General features: G+C 38.0%; 1 protein-coding gene across 1 annotated transcript in view; it reads left to right on the top strand.

The window, feature by feature from the left end:
• Positions 1–19278, top strand: part of LOC107095375 (dystrophin-like) — a 369912-nt gene extending 350634 nt beyond the window's left edge. Inside the window, 12 exon segments of the mRNA XM_015391433.1 lie at positions 193–350; positions 1309–1475; positions 2171–2282; positions 3598–3734; positions 5603–5641; positions 6200–6265; positions 9079–9144; positions 11303–11461; positions 13511–13754; positions 15442–15556; positions 15644–15733; positions 18121–19278. Coding sequence (XP_015246919.1) covers positions 193–350; positions 1309–1475; positions 2171–2282; positions 3598–3734; positions 5603–5641; positions 6200–6265; positions 9079–9144; positions 11303–11461; positions 13511–13754; positions 15442–15556; positions 15644–15733; positions 18121–18239 — 1472 coding nt within the window. The 3' untranslated portion in view covers positions 18240–19278.
• Positions 19279–21395: the final 2117 nt, after the last annotated feature.

Here is a 21395-nt window from a genome sequence, read left to right as displayed (position 1 = left end):
TTAAATTTTTAAGTTTATATAAATGGGACATCAAAACTTTAAACATTTTATATATATACATATATTTATGTATGTGTGTGTATATATATTATTTATATAGAATTTTTTCATGAATTTAGATATTTTTAAAAAAATCACAATTTTCCACCACTCCCTCTCATTTGGTCTGCATCTTTTATTTTTTGTCTCCAGTCTTGTTCCGACAGGTCGCCAGCGCCACAGGCTTCTGTGACCAGCGCCGTCTGGGCCTTCTCCTCCATGATTCCATCCAGATCCCTCGGCAGCTCGGCGAGGTGGCGTCCTTCGGCGGCTCCAACATCGAGCCCTCCGTCCGCAGCTGCTTCCAGTTTGTATGTGCCTCACTCAGAGTTGGCTTTGAAAACAAAAATGGGCGTGCTGTAAATAAAAGGACGAACACAAAGCAGAGGCTATTTCTGCGGCTTTTTGAGTCACACCTGTGATTACCTGCCTTTTAATTTCTGTGTGGCGGCAGCGTCTCATTACCCACTTCAGTAGCTGGAGTCGACTTTAGTCTTAGTCTTTAGGACTTTCTCTGCACAGGCGTGTAGAAATGAGGGAAGTACACTTAATATTTTTCTTTATCACCAATTTTTTCTAATTATACTTTTGTTTTAATTTATTTAAATACTATCCAGGAAAAATGCAGAAAATACAACAAAATATGTGGCTTCATAGTAAAGCAGCAGTACATTAAATATTTGTAGAATATCGTTAAAGACTTAGAATATCATCCCAAACTAGATTATTTAGTTTCTGCCTGGATTACTGCACCTTCACATGGAGATGATCTATGGAGATCTGCTTTATTCAGAATGTAAATATTATTAATATATGCAGAAGTATTTAATCTAATAAATAAATAGCGTAAGAGAAAGGTCTGCTGACTCCATTCCCCCCCTTTCCTGCTTCTCTACTCACCCAGCGAATAAGCAAACGTCGTACGATGTGGCAGTTGGACTGAATTCAAACTGTTTTATGCAGCCCAGCATTTAGCCATCATGCTACATTTAGCTGTAACAGACAAAGCACCCCACAAAGAAAGCTCCGCCCCCTTAATTGAACTTAACTAAATAAATTGCATTGAAATCTTTTAACTTAATAACCTTTAAATAAGTGAAAAATGATTAAACATTGAGGTTTATATGTAAAATACTTTGATTTTATGGGAATATTTATAATTTAATGTAATATTTTCTTAATATAGACATTAATGATTAGATTTGAAGTGAAACAGCTCTCCGTAGAGATCAGGTATCTAACGGTTCTATGTTTTTTTTATTTTTAAAGGCCAATAACAAACCTGAGCTGGAAGCCTCCATGTTCCTGGACTGGATGCGCCTGGAGCCTCAGTCTATGGTGTGGCTCCCCGTCCTACATCGGGTGGCGGCTGCTGAAACCGCCAAGCATCAGGCCAAGTGCAACATCTGCAAGGAGTGCCCCATCATTGGCTTCAGGTGAGCAACATGGCGGATATTCTCACTAAGATCCTTGTGGCAGACGGCCATTTAATCTTTTAATTATTATTGTGGACTGTTTGGGGGGTGGTTTATGTTCTGAAATACACAGAACGACGATTTAAATCCAGCTAACAGGCCGAACTGACTGAACTGGGGAGAAAGGACGGAGTGGAATACCTGTTTGATCCAGATCTTTCTCTGTGGACAAAAAAAAAAAAAAAAGCTTTTTTTTTTCTAATTTTCTTCCTCTTCCCTACAAGCTGACTTCAGCTGCTTTGTGTGTTGCTGGATACCATGGTAACCTTAACATGATGTAATAGCTTGACTGAGATGTAAACATGTCTCCATAATAGAGCTGAGATCATAAAGCTTCTATTAGCTGACCCTGAACATGACTCAGCTTTTTTCTAACAACTGTTAAGAGGCTTTTTTATCAGGGTGAAGCCTGAGTCAGGTTTGTGCTGCTTTGAAAGCAAATGTAGCCTGATGCAGGCAGACGTTCAGCCCAGCCCATGCATCATTAACAAGCAAACACTCCACCCTGGAAGGAAGGCTGAGGGGGAAAAAAAACACCTTTTCCACCTTTAGTGTTACATTTTTTTACACTTGGAGGCTAATTCCTGGATTTTTTTTTTCTGTCCTTCACCTGATTTAAAATCTAAAATCTTTTCCTAACTCTGATTTTTTTTCAGATATCGAAGCCTGAAACATTTCAACTACGACATTTGCCAAAGCTGCTTCTTCTCCGGCCGCGTCGCCAAGGGACATAAGATGCAATACCCCATGGTTGAATACTGCACGCCGGTACGACATCCCTGCTTTAATAAAAAAAAGAAAAGTATATATTTTAAAGTTGTCTAAATTGCATCTTAGAGCTTTTAGAGTCGAGCCACTGTTGCTCTATTAAGCTAATAAGCTGATTTATTTGCTTTAAGAGGGGATCATAAAAAATGGTTGACTCCAAAGAATTGAATTGAACCAGCTTCCAGGAATAGAGAGGATTCCTCATATTTTTTTCTGTTTTGCGACGTTCCATCTTCTCTGGCCCTGCGGTGGAGCTGAACAATTTTACAAGCTCCGATATTGATTCAAACTAATCTAAAATGGGTGGAAAGAAGGTGGGACTTCATTTTAGCATAAATACTGAAGATAGTTTCAGTTTACAGACAGTTTATCGAGTTTTTCCTACTGTAAATCTGCGGAGAACAACACGGTTTCATCAGTTAGATGAACACTAAAATCAAAAGTCCGCTTCAGATTTAGCTTCCGCCTCTGGATCCATTTACTTCATATCAAAGTGGTTCTTGAACCGGTTTCAGATTAGATGGGAAACTATAGGTTTGATAATCAGATAGTTAATTCTCTATAATTAGTGATCCAAGTGTGACTGAATTTACACCACAATGCAAACCACTTCCCACCTTCCAGATCCCTTATGTTTGAGATCATTTAAATCATTTTATTTCAGAGATTACCCGTGTAAACAGTGCAGATTATAAGTCACGCTTTCATAGATTTAATGAGAAAAAGCATCCGAACCGAATATCCATCTAAATACCAAAAAACTGAGGGAAATAAAAAGAAAATTATTTTGTTTACCTAATCAACACACACTGCAAAAAATGGCAATCTAAATTAGTCACTTTTGCTTAAATTAAGTGCATTGTTTCTTGAATTGAGGAGGTAATTGAGATACTGCCAAAGGAACATGACAATTTACATTTAAAATAAGAAACAAACAACTTTGTCTTATTTCGAGCGCATATTTTCTAATTATCTTTTTTTAGGGGTAGAGATACTCATTCCATTGGCAAATAATCTTATTTAACTGCTAAAATTAAGGGTAAATACACTCAATTTAAGATTTTTTTTTTTACTTAATTCTAGATGTTTTTTGCAGTGCAAAAGTTAGAATAGAGGAAACTTAGACGGAACCAGTCTGTCAACATGAAGTAGGCTGAAGCAACTCATCATTCCTCAACTGTAGGAACTTCTAGAACAGATGAGCAACGTTTCTTTGTGACGTTCCTTCATAGGTTGGCTAAAAGAAAAGATGCAAACCTCTGACTTTGATCGGTTTTTTTTTTCTGTGTGCCGCTTCCTCTCCCCGTCTCTGCAGACCACTTCAGGGGAGGATGTCCGGGATTTCGCCAAGGTGCTGAAGAACAAATTCAGGACCAAGCGCTACTTCGCCAAACACCCGCGCATGGGCTACCTGCCCGTCCAGACCATCCTGGAGGGGGACAACATGGAAACGTGGGGCTCACTCACACATTCATTCTCCATCTATAAGTAGAGAGCACCAATTGTTTCCTCCCATTGATTTTTCAGTCATTTTTAACCCTAAATTAAATGTGAAACTAAATACTGTAGCTTTATTGACAAATAGCATGAAAATTAATTATTTTAAATAAAATATCACGTGCTTGAAAGATATAAAAGTATTGGATTTTTTCATAAAAAAAACACGTCTTTTAACTTTTAAAAGGGGTTTGGTAACTTTTAACTTGACAGTTGTTGTGAGAGCATTTTGCATTTCACATTGTGTGTTTTGCTAGCTAATATGTCATGAGATTTCAAAAGAAATGCTAAACATGGTAATTTACAACACTATTAAATAATATTTACATATAATATTGATGTAATTTCACTTACAACCACTATCAATTAATGTTTCCATAAATTGTGATGAAGTAGAACAAATCCAAATATTTCTAAAAAATATGCCGGATTATTATATCGTGACCAAATTTGACTGTATTTTGGAGAGTAGTTGTTTTATACTAATGCCAGGCCAGTGGGCGGGGGGCTAGCGATCCCACACAGGTAAATAGAAGAAAGAGACGAGTAGGATATAAACAAGGAGCGGAGAAAATCACGCGTATGTGTCGACCGACAATGGCAGAATGGATTCAACAGCTTCAGAACCAAAACACTAAATTCAAGAACTTTGTTTGGGTCGGTGCATCACGCGCGCTAAGAGTGGTTTAAGTTATTTGTTAAATAGGTCTGAAGTTTAATTTCCTTTATGCTGATGAAGGTTCTCAGTCATCCAGGTCATAGTCATTCCGTAAAAAATAAAAAAAATATCCACTGGACTTGGTTTCCAAGATTTGAAGACGTTTCGCCACCTCTCCAGGAAGCTTTCTCAATTCAAATGTCTGGATCCACAGTGAGTTTGAGTCTTTATATAGAGACAAAGCCTTGTATCACTTGTCCAGACAAGACTCTGGACAAGACTACGCAGTACATCTACACATTGTGGACAAAGGACATTCTTTTGAGGACCAGAATGTTCACATTCTGGATAAAGAAAATAGGTGGTTTGAGAGGGGCGTGAAGGAAGCCATCTATGTTAAGAGAGAAAAACCAACTTTAAACAGAGGTGGTGGACTCAGATTCCTAAAACTTACTATTCAATCATAGAGATGCTCCCTTCCAGATATCACCAAACCCCCCAACCCATCACAGAGGAACAACGGACCTACCCGCTCCAGCCGGTGAACAATACCTCCTTAACGACCGACCTTCAGAATCAAGGACAGGTTTCAGATATTACAGGCTAACAATGGAACCAAACGACCCATTCATCGGTTACCATTTGCACGTTTCCATTGTCCATATAAGACTCAAACTCACTGCGGATCCAGACATTAGAATTGAGAAAGCTTCCTGGAGAGGTGGCGAAACGTCTTCAAATCTTGGAAACCAAGTCCAGTGGATATTTTTTTTAATCTTTACGGAATTTCCTTTGTTTCTCACCATAAGTAGTGAGTTATCTAATGGATTCCAAAAAAACCTTCTGCTTGTTGCCTTATTTAATTAGTATTTCGCTATAAAATGTTATTTGACACATACAATAGATGCCTTTGATGCTAAATTCTGGCAGCGTTCAGACGTGTCGTGGAATCCTGCTTTAGATTAATGTTTAACTGGACTCTTTCCTCTTTTAACATGTAAAACAAACATTTTTGCACCTTCTTTATATTTGAGCTGTGTGTGGATGCTTAACTTCCTTTTACTGAATAGAACCTCATTGAAGACCAGGTCCATGCTATTGAACTTTGGAACTTACAGAATATTAGTAGGAAGATCCAGCTTTGATGTTATTTTCTCTCTTGCAGTCCTGTTACGCTGATCAACTTCTGGCCTGTAGACCATGCGTGAGTATCTGGCCGTCACACAACGCTCATTCTGAAACTTTAGCTGGAGCTGTTTGCAGCTTGTTGGCTGTATTTTCATCCACTTACCTCATCTTAGATGCTTTATCCTCAGCTTTGCATACTGTCTCCCTTTTTTTTTTATGGAAAACATTAGCTTTACTGCCACCTTGTGGTTATGTGAATGAATTTCTACAGGAAAAAGTCATGGAAACCAAACCTTATAAATTAAATGCACATAAAACAGTTGAAACCCACCCCAAAGTAGACCTGTTTTAAATAAAAAATTTAACTCAACAAATATTTAATATTATGTAAATTTGTCGCAGTCATTAATTTAAAGAAGATCAGGTAAGAAAGGACAAATAAATTTGATTAAAGAAGAAGCAGTTTTGTTTAAACTGGCTTTCAAGTAACAATACCATAAAATGTATTATTATTATTAATCTGATTAATGTTTGATTCAAACAGAAGCTCATTTTCAGCTTTTATTAAACATTTCTGGGAGATCAAACTGCCCTTTTCATTTTTACCTACCAGTTCTCTTTTTTCCTCCTGCAGACCTGGATCGTCCCCTCAACTCTCCCATGATGACACCCATTCTCGTATCGAGCACTACGCCAACCGGTAACCCTCTCCCCGTGTTCCTGCTTTTGTTGCATTAGGTGTTGCTAACATGACGTAGTGAAGCGGTTTTTATGGCCCCTACTTATGTTTTTATTTCACCTATATTCCCTGCTGCTGTCCTCAGCCCTGAACGTTTCACAGCGGATGGCTGATATATAGAGCAAGCAATTATTTACAATATGTAATACAGACGATTGACTGGAGGAGTTATTCCTGCTGGATCGGCCATTTAGACACAAGGGGTTGAGAACACGCATTTGAGGGGGCAGCAAGAGCAGGCCAGATGTCTCCTCGAAGCAACGCCACCAGCTTCTGAATCAACGACTGAATAAGTCATTTAGTTTAATGGCGCTGTTGTATCGGCTGATTTGGCTTTTCACGTCCTTCAGCTGTTGATTTGTTTGCATAACTACAAACTCTGAGAAAACCAACATATCTTTCGATAAAAACGCTAGTCCCATTTTGAAGAAGTAGAGAAATGAAGGGTAGCATCTCCAAGGGGTTAGCCTTAAACTGTGATTCCAAATCTGTTTATTCTATTTTAGTAGACTCCTTACCTGTCAGTATAAATTCAACACCACTGTAGAGACCAAGGAGAGCAGCAGACGGATTAGTGGATCAAATTGTGGAGAACTCAAAAGCAGGGTTACTATTCCAGGCTTTTAAGACTCACGGAGGATCGTCAGGGACTTGTAAACCTACTTTCTCCTTTGAGAGAGCTAAAGAGATCTATAGCTCAGGTGGGAGAATACCACTAGTAATGCTCTGAGCAGATATGCCCTTCCTTGAAGTATGAGAATGGTGAGAAGAAGAAGAGATCTTCTAGTAGGAATGCAGCCGTTAATCTACAATTAAAACTAGTGTGGAGTAGCTTAGATCATAGCATATTCTTATTTTAGGATGGCCTAGTCAAAGGCTACGTTCACACCACAGCCTGAAGTGACCCAAATCCGATTTTTTTTGGCCCATATGCGATCTGGATCTGATCTCTTAATAGCTGTCTGAACAACACAGATCCGATTTTTTCCAATGCGACCCAGGCCACTTGGCTATGTGGTCCTGAATCCGATACGAAGCTGATCTTTTCAAATGCGACCTGTGTGTGAACAGCCAGGTTGCATTCATCCGACCTGAACGCCATTAATACCCGATAAAGGTCACTATTCTGGGTTTTGCTATGAATAAGTGGCAAGAAAAACAACAACCATGATGGAAAATGACCCGGAGAGCAGTATTTATGTTTAACCATCTTGAAAAGATTGAGTTTTTATGGTCGGGAAAGATCGCTAGATGCGATCTGGCACTACCATCCATGCTTACTTCCGTAAACACACTGTCAATGTCAAATTTATTTATATAGCACTTTAAAAACAGGAAAAAAACTGCACCAAAGTGCTTTACAGGAAAGACATCAATTAACAAAACAGAATGTGAAACACTGCTTCAATTAAAAGCGGAAGAATAAAAATAACGTTTAAGAAGCGATTTAAAATGATCCAGGCTGTGGGCGGATTTCATTTGAAGAGGTAATTGGTTCCACAGAATTGGAGCAACAACAGAAAAAGGTCCGATCTCCTTTCCTCTTAAGTCGAGTCCGAGGGACTGTCAGTAATAGTTGATTATTAGAGCGTAGAGCTGTTGACACAGACTGGAATTTTAAAAGATCTCTAAGATAAGGAGGAGGGAATCCATTTAAGACTTTATAAGTTAAGAGAATCTTAAAATCTATTTGGTAAAAGACAGGCAGCCAATGTGAAGAGGCCAGTTTAGGCCTTATATGGTCACGCTTCCTGGTTCCTGTAAGAAGCCGAGCCGCTGCGTTCTGGATCAGAGCACGCTAGCCTGTGATGTCATCGCATCCTCTACTGCGCATGCGGGACACTTACGTTTTATGACATCAGTTCACACAGGAGATCGCATACAAGTCGCATATATTTGGAAATGTGAACGACGACGCAAAAAAAAAAAAAATCAATTTCACAAGAAAATTCGGAATTGAGCTGCAGTGTGAATGTAGCCAACGTCCACATTTGAGAATGGATTTTTAGAGATTCTCTCATCCAGTCTTGCTTTAACTTTTTCGCTAGGTGAGAAAAGCTGATATTGAAATCTAGATAAGTCATTTTTTCTTAAAATAAATGCATTTATTCTTGGATTGAGGAGGAAAAAGGGACATTTTGCCAATGGAACAAGACAACTTCCACTTAAAATAAGAAAACACAATTGCATTGTCTTATTTCAAGTGCAAATTATCTAATTATCTATTTTTAAGAGTAAAAATAATCATTCCACTGGCAAAGTATCTAATTTACCTACTAAAATTAAGGGTAAATACACTTGATTTATGAAATTTTAACTTATTTCTAGATCGTTTTTCCAGTGGAGCAGCTAAAATACCTTCAGAACATCTCAGCCTTCTATCAATGGAACATCTATAAGTCTATTGTGCATAAATCTATCCATCTATAAACACACACATATATATATATATATATATATATATATATATAATATACCTGGTAGCTGGACTTAAACAGTTGCTTCACTCTTGTACCAGGTTTACTTACTCTTACTATTGTGCAATATTGATTGTTTAATCTATAAATTAATTAATTAGCCAAAATACCAAAATGTACTTGTGAAGCTATAAAGATACAGATTCATATAGTTTATGAAGGGAATGGTCCGATTGCTCCAGCTGTGGCCACATCTGTGACTAAAACTGTTCTGGATCTGACTGAAGCCCCTAAATCTGGCAGGTGATCCTGCTGATGCTTTAAAGACTGACTGCTCTGTTTCTTCCCCCTCCGCAGGTTAGCTGAAATGGAGAACCGTAATGGCTCTTATCTGAATGACAGTATCTCACCCAATGAGAGCATGTGAGAACAGCTTCTTGTTTTGTTTTGTTCTGCCCCGTCCTCCTCCCTAACTCACTGACTGGCTTCCTGCTGATTATGTTGTCCTTGTTTCCACTGGCTGCCTGTGTTATTCGTCTCTAAATGTGTATTCTGGATTTATTGTCCTTCCTCGATATTATGTCAGCAAATCAAGTATATTTATTTTAAATTATTGCAGAAACCATGCATTAAATTCCTCTGATTTTCCCTCAAAGAAACAAACTGAGTATGTTGGAGAGATAAGCATTTGTGAGGAGCTGATGAGCAACAGTTTCCCCTCAGGGTTGCATTTAGTTGAAATAAAAACATAAATCATTTCAGTTTGCTGCTTTTAAAACAGATTCATCGTAAACAAAAACTAATTTTTTTCTATTAATATATTCAAGAGACGCATAAAAACAAATAGAAAAGGCTCAATGATTCAGGTAAGGAAGCAAACTGAAGCTTTTAGAAATGCTCTCTAGTCTATCAAATCATTTTAGCTCAAGGTCGCACTGTTCTAATGTAAAACGAGTAAAAAAAACAGAATGTAAGGTTTGTTTACAAAAAAAACAAGCAAAATCCCCCTTTTTTGTAAATAGAGCGGTGAATAATTCTCTACATTCAGACATGATTTTTTTGTCCATAAATCAAGTCATTATATCTGATCAATGGATTAACAGGACATTAATCTGGATTAGCCTTATGCACAGTTTGAAATGTAAAAGCTGAACTATAGATTTTTTATGAAAGTAAATCTGTCACTGAAATTTAAATGTTGTATATCTGTACTTACTGTTTCAGTGTTAAAATATATTCAGAACACATTTTTTACCTAAAAAAAAAATCATCATTATTTCTACACGGTTGAAATTTCATTTGTTATTTTCTCTTCAAGCTAAAAATTCACATTACTATTTCAAGTGATTACATTTTCAATACTTATTTTTCAGTGTTAAAAAAATCTGCATATAAAAAATAAATTAGGCATTTAAATTCAGTGTAAAAAGGGAAGGGTTACTTCAGGTCACAGACATTAGCAATGGATTGTGGCGTCCAACACCCAGCCAATCCCGTTACGTTTTCTTAGTCACGTGACGTGACGCTTATGGCGCTCATACGGAAGGAAAACCAGCATGACGGAGCCGGTCATGCAAGCTAACGCTAACTCAACTACAGAAAAATGGAAGTAATAAACTCTCACAGTTGAGTTAGCGTTAGCTTGCATGAATGGCTCCGTCATGCTGGTTTTCCTTCCGTATGAGCGCCACAAGCGTCACGTCACGTGACTAAGAAAACGTAACGGGATTGGCTGGGTGTTGGACGCCAGAATCCACTGCTAATGTCTGTGACCTGAAGTAACCCTTACCTTTTTACACTGAATTTAGACGCCGAATTTAAGACAGTGAAATAGAGCCAGTTGAATCTCAGGAGGCTGAAAATGTTGAGGTTGAATTAAAAAATTAAACTGAAAAATAGTAATCATTTTGAAATAGTAATGTGAATTTTTAGCTTGAAGAGAAAATAACAAATAAAATTTCAACTGTGTAGAAATAATGCCAATTTTTTTTAGGTCAATTATGTGTTCTGAATATATTTTAACACTGAAACAGTAAGTACAAACATACAACATTTAAATTCAGTGGCATTTTTAATTTAAATCCCAGTGACACAGATTTACTTCTATAGTTTTTCCTCTCTTGTTATTTTTATTTTTATTATTATTCTGCATCAAAAGTATGTGGTAGTTTATAAACACGCTTCCAGAACTTTGATTTTTTGTGTCCATGTGAAAAAAAAAAACCAAAAAGTTTTATGTTTGCAGTGAGCAAAATCCAAACTTTGGACAAAGCAGCTCAGCTGCTGGTAAATTGATGATAAAAACCCAAATGTTTTTCTCCTAAAGCGTTCTAATACACACGGCTCAGGACAGGAGAGCAGCTCTGTTCCTCTGTTATATTTTAGATTCTCCATCTGTTCTATTTCTGCTGTTCCTTCATTCACCTTCTGGTTTTCTTTTTCTCCATTTTCCCCTCTGTGTGTTTGTATGTGTGCGTGTGTTTATACATGCATGTCCTCTGGTGTCTCTGTGACCTTATGAATGTGCGTGTCGATCATTGGTGGGTATGTTTGATGCGTGTGTGTGTGTGTGTATCTGCAGCGATGACGAGCACATGTTGATCCAGCACTACTGCCAGTCTCTGAACCAAGGCTCTCCTCTCAGTCAGCCCCGCAGCCCCGCCCAGATCCTCATCTCTATGGAAACGGAGGAGAAGGGAGAGCTGGAGAGGGTCCTCGGTGACCTGGAGCAGGAGAACAGGTCAGTGACGGGACCCGAATTCACCGGCGTCCAAATCCACTGATTGCATCACTGCTAAACTTTTTCACTTTGGGTCACAGAATATTTCCAGCTTCTGTGTTTTTATTTGGAGTTTATCTTGTATAGCGCTAAAACAAACAAATTAATTTAGGTATTAATCAAATTAATCATTAACTTGATTATAGAGACTTTAAACATGCCTTTAGCTGACAGAGTAACACTTGGAGCAGTAATTATACCAAGATAGAAAAAAAAATGCTCTATCCAGAACTCCTGAAGTGGAAAAGTTTGAATTTCACCTGTTTTAAGTTCGTAAAAAGTCTTCTTTGAAGAACGTTTAGCTTTCTGATTATTAATCGAAGAAGAAAATCAGATTTGTAAAATATTCATTGCTTACAGCCCTAATCTTGTAGAACAATACAACATAGCCAGTAAATGTGAAGGCAAAGTAAAAGAAAACCCTTTAAAACCTTTCGTTCAAAGGTGATAGCTGTACGTTTAACTCCTCCTGGCCAGTAGGTAGCGCCCTCGCGCTTTGCCTGCTTTTCATCTCTACTGCTTTCCAGCCATTTGCCAGATCTGCTAATGCTAATCAAACATTAAGCTCTTGGTTTCTGGGCCAACTGGCTTCCTTAAGTTGGTACCAACTATCTAAAGCTTAAACTTTGGCCTATCTTCAATCGGAGAAACACAGAGAAGAAGTGATTTCTCAGCTCCATCATGGAGCTCAATCTACCATGGTCCATATATATTCAGGCATTTTATTGTTTTCGATTGAAACCAAACATGTATAAACAAAAATACACTGTTGTTTCTGTTTTTCCTTTATTGAACCAAAACAAGAAAACGAAAGACAAACCCTTTCCCCCATTTTACCTTTTTTTTTTTTTTTCACTAAACGAAAATGGTTTCTTTTTTTTCTGTCAATGAGACAAAGATGTGCCAACTGAACAAATGAGAGGTTTTTCTCTGCAGGACTGATGAGCCTTAAATCTGCCCAACCAGCTTAATTTTCAGCCACTCCAGTTCAATCCTCTAACGGAAAAATTTAGCAGGCTGGGTGGAAATGAATAGTTGAGTTTTCATCTGACAGCAGTTGTTGTGGAGATCAGATTTAAATAGTTGAGTTCCTCTTTTGGCAAACTGGCTATCAGCGTGATCGGACCCAAACTTCTTGGAATTTTCTATGTTTTTATACTCATACAAAACAAAATCTTAAGTTTTCTGTGAGTAAGAATGTTTGGTATGTGGGGCAGAGACTCCTGATAATTGGAAGTGAGCCCTCAAGGTCACATTGTTGTTTTTTTTTCCATTTTCGTTTACTGCATAAAAACATCAAATGGAAAACTGGTTTATCTGCTTTCTGGTTTTGGGTCAGTAAAAAAAAAAAAAAAAGTTTATTTTTTTTCCCGTTTTGTTTCCTTTTGGGTTTGAATAATTAAAAAAATTAACTACCTAAATGAACACAGACCTACTATTCCTGCTGGTTCGTAATCCGTTCATGTTTAGGTCGGCGTCGTTACCAAAAGTAAATATTTTGGACCCGTCTAAATGTTTAAAACAATTATTTCTCTACTTTGAATTAATTCTTTGAGTATGCACCACTCTAAATGTTCTTTGGATGTAATACTTTAAAAAAAATTGTTTTGATGAAAAATGAAAGTTGTACCTATGACCTTTAATTTACCTAAAAAAATCTGCAAACTGTGTTAGTAAAAAGTATTTACGCCAAATGACAGAATACTCAGGGCTTTTGATTATATTCACAAACTGAAATGACTGATAAAAAAAAACAAACACATTTAATAAAAGGATGTTTCAAAGGAAATTATTTGTACCTGCTAATATCTGCTTCCAAATGCGAAAAGACAATTGATGAACTGAGATTTATTGTGCCCAGAAACTGTCAGTTCACAGTTGAAAGCTTCAAAGCTTAAACTATGTGTAACATTATACGATCATTTTTGTCTGTAAAACTGGCCTTTATATTAGTGAAATACATTTGGTCGTTTCCAGGAAGTAAAATCCTCTCCCTGTCGTTCCCTGCAGGAAGCTACAAGCCGAGTACGACCGATTGAAAAAGGCCCACGACAGGAAAGGTCTGTCCCCGCTGCCTTCGCCGCCCGAGATGCTGCCCGTGTCACCGCAGAGCGCCCGAGACGCCGAGCTCATCGCAGAGGCCAAGCTGCTGCGGCAGCACAAGGGGCGCTTGGAGGCGCGCATGCAGATCCTGGAGGACCACAACAAACAGCTGGAGTCCCAGCTGCACAGGCTGAGGCAGCTTCTGGAGCAGGTAGCTGGAATCGCTCAGCCATACTGTCCTGCTCTGGTTAGCTGGTAGACCCAGTGACACCCAGTCCTTGGACTAGACCTTTTTGTTCTATTGCATTTTTCTTCAGCAAAATATCCCATTTTACTCAGATTTCCAATCACCGTCATCCAGGCTGCTTCAGACTCTAATCCCACATAATTTGTTTCCAGCAGGTAGAGAAATTAGCCACCGCTAGCTTTACACAAGCTATATATCTCCACTGCCGCATGCTCTGATTCTCCCTTAAAGGAAAACGGTGTTTTATTTTATTTTTTTTTACATTGGCCCCTTGATTTTATGTTATTACATCATGTTCTACTCACCCATATGAGGTTTGTGTCATTTGGAGCCGTTCTGAAGATATTCCGTTAGGTTATATCCAAGTAACGTCTTCCTATGGGCAACGAGTTGAAGGCACAAACTAAACTGTTTATAATTTATCATTTATGGGACGCCAGCATTTATAACATGTAGGCCAGGGGTTTCAAATTGGTTCCAGAAAGGGCCGTGTGGCTACAGGTTTTTCTTTCCAACCAAACAATAGCACACCAGACTCCATTGGTATCAAGTCATCATGTTCAGATTGGACTCTATAGATTAGATAACTGGAGTCTGCTGTGCTGTTGCTTAATTGGAAAGAAAACCTGCAGCCAAACGGCGCTTTCTGGAACCAGTTTACCACCCTGATGTAGGCGAATCACTGTCCCCCAGACATCCGCGGTTATATTTTTTATATTTATAGTTTTTTTTTTAAACAAAGCAGAGAGTGTATGACATCATCCGCATGCACCGGCTACCATTCATTCTTCCTGTCCGCTGAACTGCTGCTAGTTTTACTTACATGCCTGGAAGATGTCTAATGCTACTACGATCTAGAAATGGAATTGAACGATTCAGATTAGCTAGCCCAATGAATATATGAGGTAGAGCGTAGCCTCCTGTGGGCTGCCTGTCACAACTCCAGTCCGGCTGCATGGATGACGTCATACACACTCCGCTTTGTTTTTAAAACATATAAATATGAAAAATATAACTGCGGATGTCTGGGGGACAGTGATTCGCCTACATGTTATGAATGCTGGCGTACCATAAAGAATAAATTACGAACAGTTTATTTTGTGCCGGAATATCTTCAGAACAGCTCCAAATGACAAAGAAAACTCATATGGGCGAGTAGAACAGGATGTAATAACGTAAATCAAGGGCAAAATGTAAAAACAAACTGCGTTTTCCTTTAAATTCAGCTGATATAGGTTTGATATTAGCCTAAAAAGCTCATCTCAGATTATACTGGCTTTCATCTAAAATCACTGATGTTGTCATACTAGTAGAAACACTTTTTACATTCTGCATTGCAAAATAAGCAATAGAAGTATGATTCATGGAAATGTGGTATTGGAAATGAAGAGTTGTATCAGGACATCTGTAGTCAATATCCCACATTTTGATAATCAGTTTTAGCTTTCACTAAATTTTCTGGTAATGATCTTTTGTAAAACGCTTCAGCAACAATCAGCTTGATAACACGTATACATTCATCTGGTCACCTGACTTTATGATACATTTCTTGGACATTAAAGATGAGTTGGTGCTTTGTCTGCATGTGGTGGCCATTACTGTTCTGACTCATCACTTGGACTCCTCTGAGTTGTTTCTGTTTGGTTTGCAGACGGATTCCAAGGTGAACGGCACGGCGCTGTCCTCTCCCTCCACCTCCTCTCAGCGCTCCGACTCATCTCTGCCTCTGCTCCGCGTGGCTGCCAGCCAGACTACTGACACTATGGGTAAAATAGCTAACTTCAGAGGTTTCCTGCTCTTTATTTTCCTATTTTTTTTACTTTTAGATCATGAAATGCTTTGCTGGTTTTCAGGCGATGATGAGTTTTCCAGCCCTTCCCAAGATGCACCTGGCCTGGAGGAAGTGATGGAGCAGCTCAACAACACTTTTCCTCACAGCCAAGGTACAGAACTGACTTTCCTTTCTGTTCAGAAATGACCAAGATGGAAACATCCGGGCTTCTTGTATCAATCTATTCACCTTTATATCTGCTGTAAGCGTTAGTTTCAGGTCTGAAAAAGTAAAAACATGACCAATCCCAAACTAGATTCCCTCTTCAACAATCTGGAAAATGAAGTTTTGAAATTTGAGGATACTTTACTTCTTAGACATTCTTCTATTCATGTATTACAAACAGAAGGATGACGTTTCCCTCTTTTCTTCCTGTCTTTTCTCGATGAGCCAGGCGGTAGAAGGGGACATCCATGAGAGGTCAGTCGCTCAGCGTTCCCTCTCCCCTCCGTTCTCCATCTATAGAGCTTGTCTGCTGTTAGCATGTAGCTCTCATCTAATCACAAACTGTTTTCATCAGAAGCAAGTCTGGTTATTTCTGCCAGCAGGTGGCAGACTTCTACCATTTAGCATAGCTGATCACATTCAGTGCCTTACAGACATGTATTAGTTTTACATATTGAAGTATTTCCTGCGATTCTCCCGGGCCAGATTCTCCAGACTAACGGCCATGAAGTCTCTTAATCCTGCTTTAGAAAACAACTAATCATTGCTTTTTTAATAAAGTTACAAATTTCAATCTATTTTGTGTTAAATAAGGCAGGCACTGGATGTGAATGTTGGGTGCTTTGCACGCTTCCACATCACCACTGCATGTTTAGACGTTTATGGAGAGAACTATGTTCCAATATTGTTGAAACTAATAAAATTTATCATATGTATACAAAAGTTCAACAGACATTTGTTCAGATGTTAGTTTACAGATTTCTGCTCTCTGTGGACTTTAGTAATGTAATTATTTTTGGTCCACACAGACCACTATGAAGTAGAGGGTGACATTTGGAAAGCAGGACTTAAAAAGAACACATTTAGTTAAACTAAGTCTCCTAAATGAAAATAGATAACCGTATGGCAGGAATTTTGTTCCAACATTTTTGTAAATAACAATTAGCGGAGACAATATGTCTTCCAGAAATTATGAAAAACAAAAGGGTTATAAGAGGAACTAGTGTTTTTTCATATTTTATTTCAAATTCTATTTATTGTTATGGAGGGCTTTTCTCTGGAAGGATGACGCGTTTGTATGGGGCTTGAAGGAAAGAGAATTTGATTAGTAAAATGCAATTCCCAAAGCTTAATCGAAACTTTAAAATTCAAATTGTTAAATCAGAAAACAAGCAAAGTTAGTCTCAAAACCTTTTAAGAATTTTTTTCTGAAATGTGTCTTTTTCAAATTCACAAAATGTTCTTTACTTGCAACAATAATGGAACAAACTTTACTCCGTAGTGCTTGTGCATCCACATTAGACATAAGTTCTCTCCATAGAGGGCTACAGCCTCAGATGACTAAACTGGCTAATTTTGGCTTAAAGGTATAGTGGAGGATTTTCGCAAATTTTGGAAAACACTTTACTACAAAATGCACAACCCTGTACCCGTTGCTCTAACACACCTATTAAGCATGTGCGAGCCCATTTCTCCTCGTGCATGCTCTGTTTAAAAGTTGCTTTTTGCATCGTTCATACTAAGCTTACTTAACAAAAGAACTGCAATTTTCCACTATATCAACACCGGTAATGCTACATTCAGACCGCACAAGATAGAGGTTGCAGAAGCAGCTACTTTAAATGCAAAGTTTATGGTTGACGCACATCAAAAGGTCCTGCAGCGCGTTTTGGGCAGCAGCTAGTTGAGTTGGGAAATCTAACTTTTGCTGCTCAACGCACCACATCAACCAATCAGAGAAGCTAATCTGGGAACTGGTAGGGAGACAGTGTTCCTGATGCAGATCGCTAAGATCAATCCTCTGAAACAGTTTATTAACGCCTAAATTAACTTAAAATGTTAACACCTGTCGGCAAAATATTGATTTTATTATTCTGGTGCCTGTGGTTTGAACAGCAGCGGAAAACCGCCACCATGCGACAGGCCAGAGGCTGCTGCTGAAGGGGATTTCCAGTGACAGAGCACTGCCTGTGTATAGGGATCTAAGTGGCTCCGACAGCGACATAATATTTGAAGGCAGGATCATAATCTTGATGTTCTGACTACACAGATTAAGTTTTCAGGTGGACTTTCTCACTTAAAACCATTAAAAGTACTTTTTACCCACTTATAGCAACAAATATAGTGAAGCAACTTGCGGTCTGAACATAGCATAAATAAGGAGTACGTAGGACGGCCTTATGTAAACATTGCTCACCAGAATGATTGACAGTTAGAAGGACCTCTTATTTTGATGATCCACCTAGAAAAAGAAAATCCTCCCCTATACCTGTAAAGCTCGCTCTGGTCGTTACGCAGCGAGACTCTTGTTGATCTGTTCCTTCCTCCCAGCAGGTCCCAGCATCGGCAGCTTGTTCCACATGGCGGACGACCTGGGCCGCGCCATGGAGTCGCTCGTCAGCGCCATGACCGACGAGCGGGGCGTGGAACTGGAGCCGGCCCGACCTTTTTGACCCCCTCCATCCATCTCATCGCATGCTTTTTCTAGTCAAAACTGGATTGAAAACTGTTTACACAGAGAATATAATGTCTATTTTTGTGAAGGATTGCGGTTAAAGCAACAAGTACAAAATAAATACAAAAAAAAAAACTCTTAAGATTTGAGTAGTTTCTTAAAAACATCCTGTTTTATTGTTAAAAGAGGCTGGTTTTTAAACTTCTATGCAATTGTATAAAACTAGAGTCGGGGGGGATTTAAAGGAAAAAGATGAGACCTACAGCAACGCGTCTTCAGTGTCCTCGTATATTTGCTATCTCTTTCTAACCGGGGAAACAAGCTGAAGCTTTGATTGTAACCATGAGGGGTTTTCTAAGAGGCTGATTTCTTTGCTTGTGTGAGAGAGTGAGTTTCTGTATGTTGTGCCTAAAATTTCATCACTTTTTTTTTTTAGAGGGATTCTACCGTTTAAAAGTGGTTTTAGATAAATACCTTAAGCAGGATCCTAATTAAACAGCTGTGGATGCATTTAAAATGCACTAGAGGGCGCTGACAAAGGAAAAAAAGTTGACAGATTTTACTATTACGACAATTTGTAAATTGCACAGATTTGTTCTAAGCCCCGCCCCCTGCTGGATGTCACATCAACCAGCTCAATTTGATTGGACGGAGAGCCTCTGAATCAAATTAGGTTCCTGTTTCCTTCAACATTAAAAATAGTCCCCAAGCATAATGCTGCCACCTCCATGTTTTACTATAGGTGACGTTTTACTCTCTCCTTTTAAATGAATGTCAGATTAGAGGCTTGTCGCCTACCGGAGGTTTGGACGTCTGTAGAGTTCCTCTCGTCTCCTGGTCGGGTTGATTTGTCAGTTCAGGGCTCCAAAACAGTCTGAAAAGAAAAGTATAGTGAAAATCTTCATTTTTCTCCCCCCTAATAACATGTTTTGTTAATATTTTCCTCTTATGTTTTAGAAGCAAAGTGCAAAACAGGTTATTAAGAGTTAACTTAATTTGTTTTCTCTATTAGATAAAGCAGCAGAATAAAGCTGCTTCCCCGTAAAGAAACGGTTCACTTTATTAGCTCGGCCACTTTAGAAAGTTGCTGGGTTTTTATTTCAGGACTGGCGAACAGGAGCTCTACCTCCTGATCTCTGGAAATGCAGTAATAATTTCAGCTCCAGTATTAATAATAAATAAACTATTTACACTGATGGGACGTCCTGCTCCGTTAACTACTGTCCAATCTCATACCTAATCTGTTTGGTTTATTTTTTTCCTGTGTGAGAGTTGAATGTTTTGGTGTTCTGTTTTCCTCTCCGGTGTGAGGTGCTCTGATATTAATGTGTGACTAAAGGAAAATCTTAATTTAATTAAGACATATGGATCGCTGTCGTCATGTTCCTGCAGCATGACCCAATGAGTTTTTAAACTTTCCACCCAAACAGAATCAGATCTGTTTGTTCAATTTCGAAGAACATGTCAGTTTTCAGCTAATTTTATTTTATTTTTTTTCCAAATAACATGTCAGTTTCCATCAAATGTATGCCTTACTACTGTATTATAAATGCTTTACTGTATACCAATAAAGCATGCCGTTATGTTGACAGTCTCTCTGCCTTACTTCACATGATGATCCTCCAGACACCTTTAATACCAGAGAACATGTTTTGGTTTCTGTATTGCATTTAAAGATTTCTGATCAAGCTCATTTTACAAACATTATCTAACTAAATTACTTTTTTAATTGTTAGATCAGAGGTCTATTAGCAGACGCCATCAAATGAGGATCTATAAGGACCTATCCTATTATAATGAAATTATTTTTGTTTGATTTCATGACAATTTTAAAATTTATTTAACGCCATATTTTGACACTCATTTTTTTTTTTCTCGATCTGTCTTTATTTCCTGCTTACGGAAGCGGATTAGGGCCACTGGAAAAAAAAAAAAAGTTATCTGATTTTTAAATTTCATTTCAGTTTAACATGGGAAAAAAGTCAGAATTCTGAGAAAAAATACAGAATACTAAACTGAAATAAAATTTAAAAATCTAACTTTTTTTTTCCACTGGCACTAATCCTCTTCCGTACCTGCTCTAATAATTGAATAAATAGGCGGGAATAAAAAGAGTATAGATAAAAGACAAAAATATTTGACATTGGCTAAGTAGTAGTAGTAGTAGTGAAACATTTTTTATTTTTCTTGTTTGTTTTATATGATTGGGATATTTATTCTATAGAATATTTATTTATTCAGCCATAGGGGAAACTAAGGAAGCCTGGAACGCTCAAAAATGGTAACAGCAAGTAGTGGTCATTTCTGAGGCCCAATCCAAAACCGACCCCTGAACACTAAAGGCCAATTTATATTTCTGACGCACAACCCCTGCATATGGAGGACCAACTCTGCCATATATAAAAATAAATACAGAAATAAATAATGCTCAATAAATAAATAAGCATACAATTAATTGCCACCAAAAATACAATAAACAAAATAAATGTAAGTAGAAATGAAATTATACATTATAATTAAATTACACATTTATACAGTGAGATATAAATGTATATAACTCTTAATTAGCTTCTTTATTTATTTGCCTTTGTAATATTTACCTTATTTATTTTTTCATCCTTTATAATCTTCAACTTTATTTTTTAATTACTTGTATTTTTAAGTATTTATTTATGTTATAATACTTTTGTGTTTTATTCTTCTTTTGTATTTTTACCCTAGTTATTTATTTCTGTCTGCCCTTTTTACATTTCTCTATGCATTTCTACCTCATTATGCAAATGAGGAGGGGGTGTGTCCTAGAGAGTCAACTTCTGCTCATTGGTTGGCTTGGCGTTCCATCTTCTTAACTCACAGAGCTCAGAGTACTAAGTTAAATGTTCTCTTTTCTGTTGCTGTTGTTCAACAAGTTCTAAGGTTATTTGAGGCGAGAAAATTATACTTTTAAGCATCTCCATATGGCCCACTCACAGATTAAATGCGTAATTTAAAAGAAAATGTTCCAAACTTGAGAGGACCGCGGCAACCAGCGGAGCTCCGACCCTCACAGCAGCCAGGTCTAACAGCAGCCCGTCTGCAGCGGCCCTCTCTTGGCATAGCTGTGTGTGAAGGACCGCTGGCTATGATGGCGATTTTTTGTTGTATTTGGCAAAGT

Source organism: Cyprinodon variegatus, unplaced genomic scaffold (genome assembly GCF_000732505.1).
Source record: "Cyprinodon variegatus isolate N-32 unplaced genomic scaffold, C_variegatus-1.0 Scaffold541, whole genome shotgun sequence".
Taxonomy (NCBI): domain Eukaryota; kingdom Metazoa; phylum Chordata; class Actinopteri; order Cyprinodontiformes; family Cyprinodontidae; genus Cyprinodon; species Cyprinodon variegatus.
The sequence above is the reverse complement of the archived record's forward strand: the minus strand, read 5'-3'. Positions and strand labels throughout refer to the sequence as shown.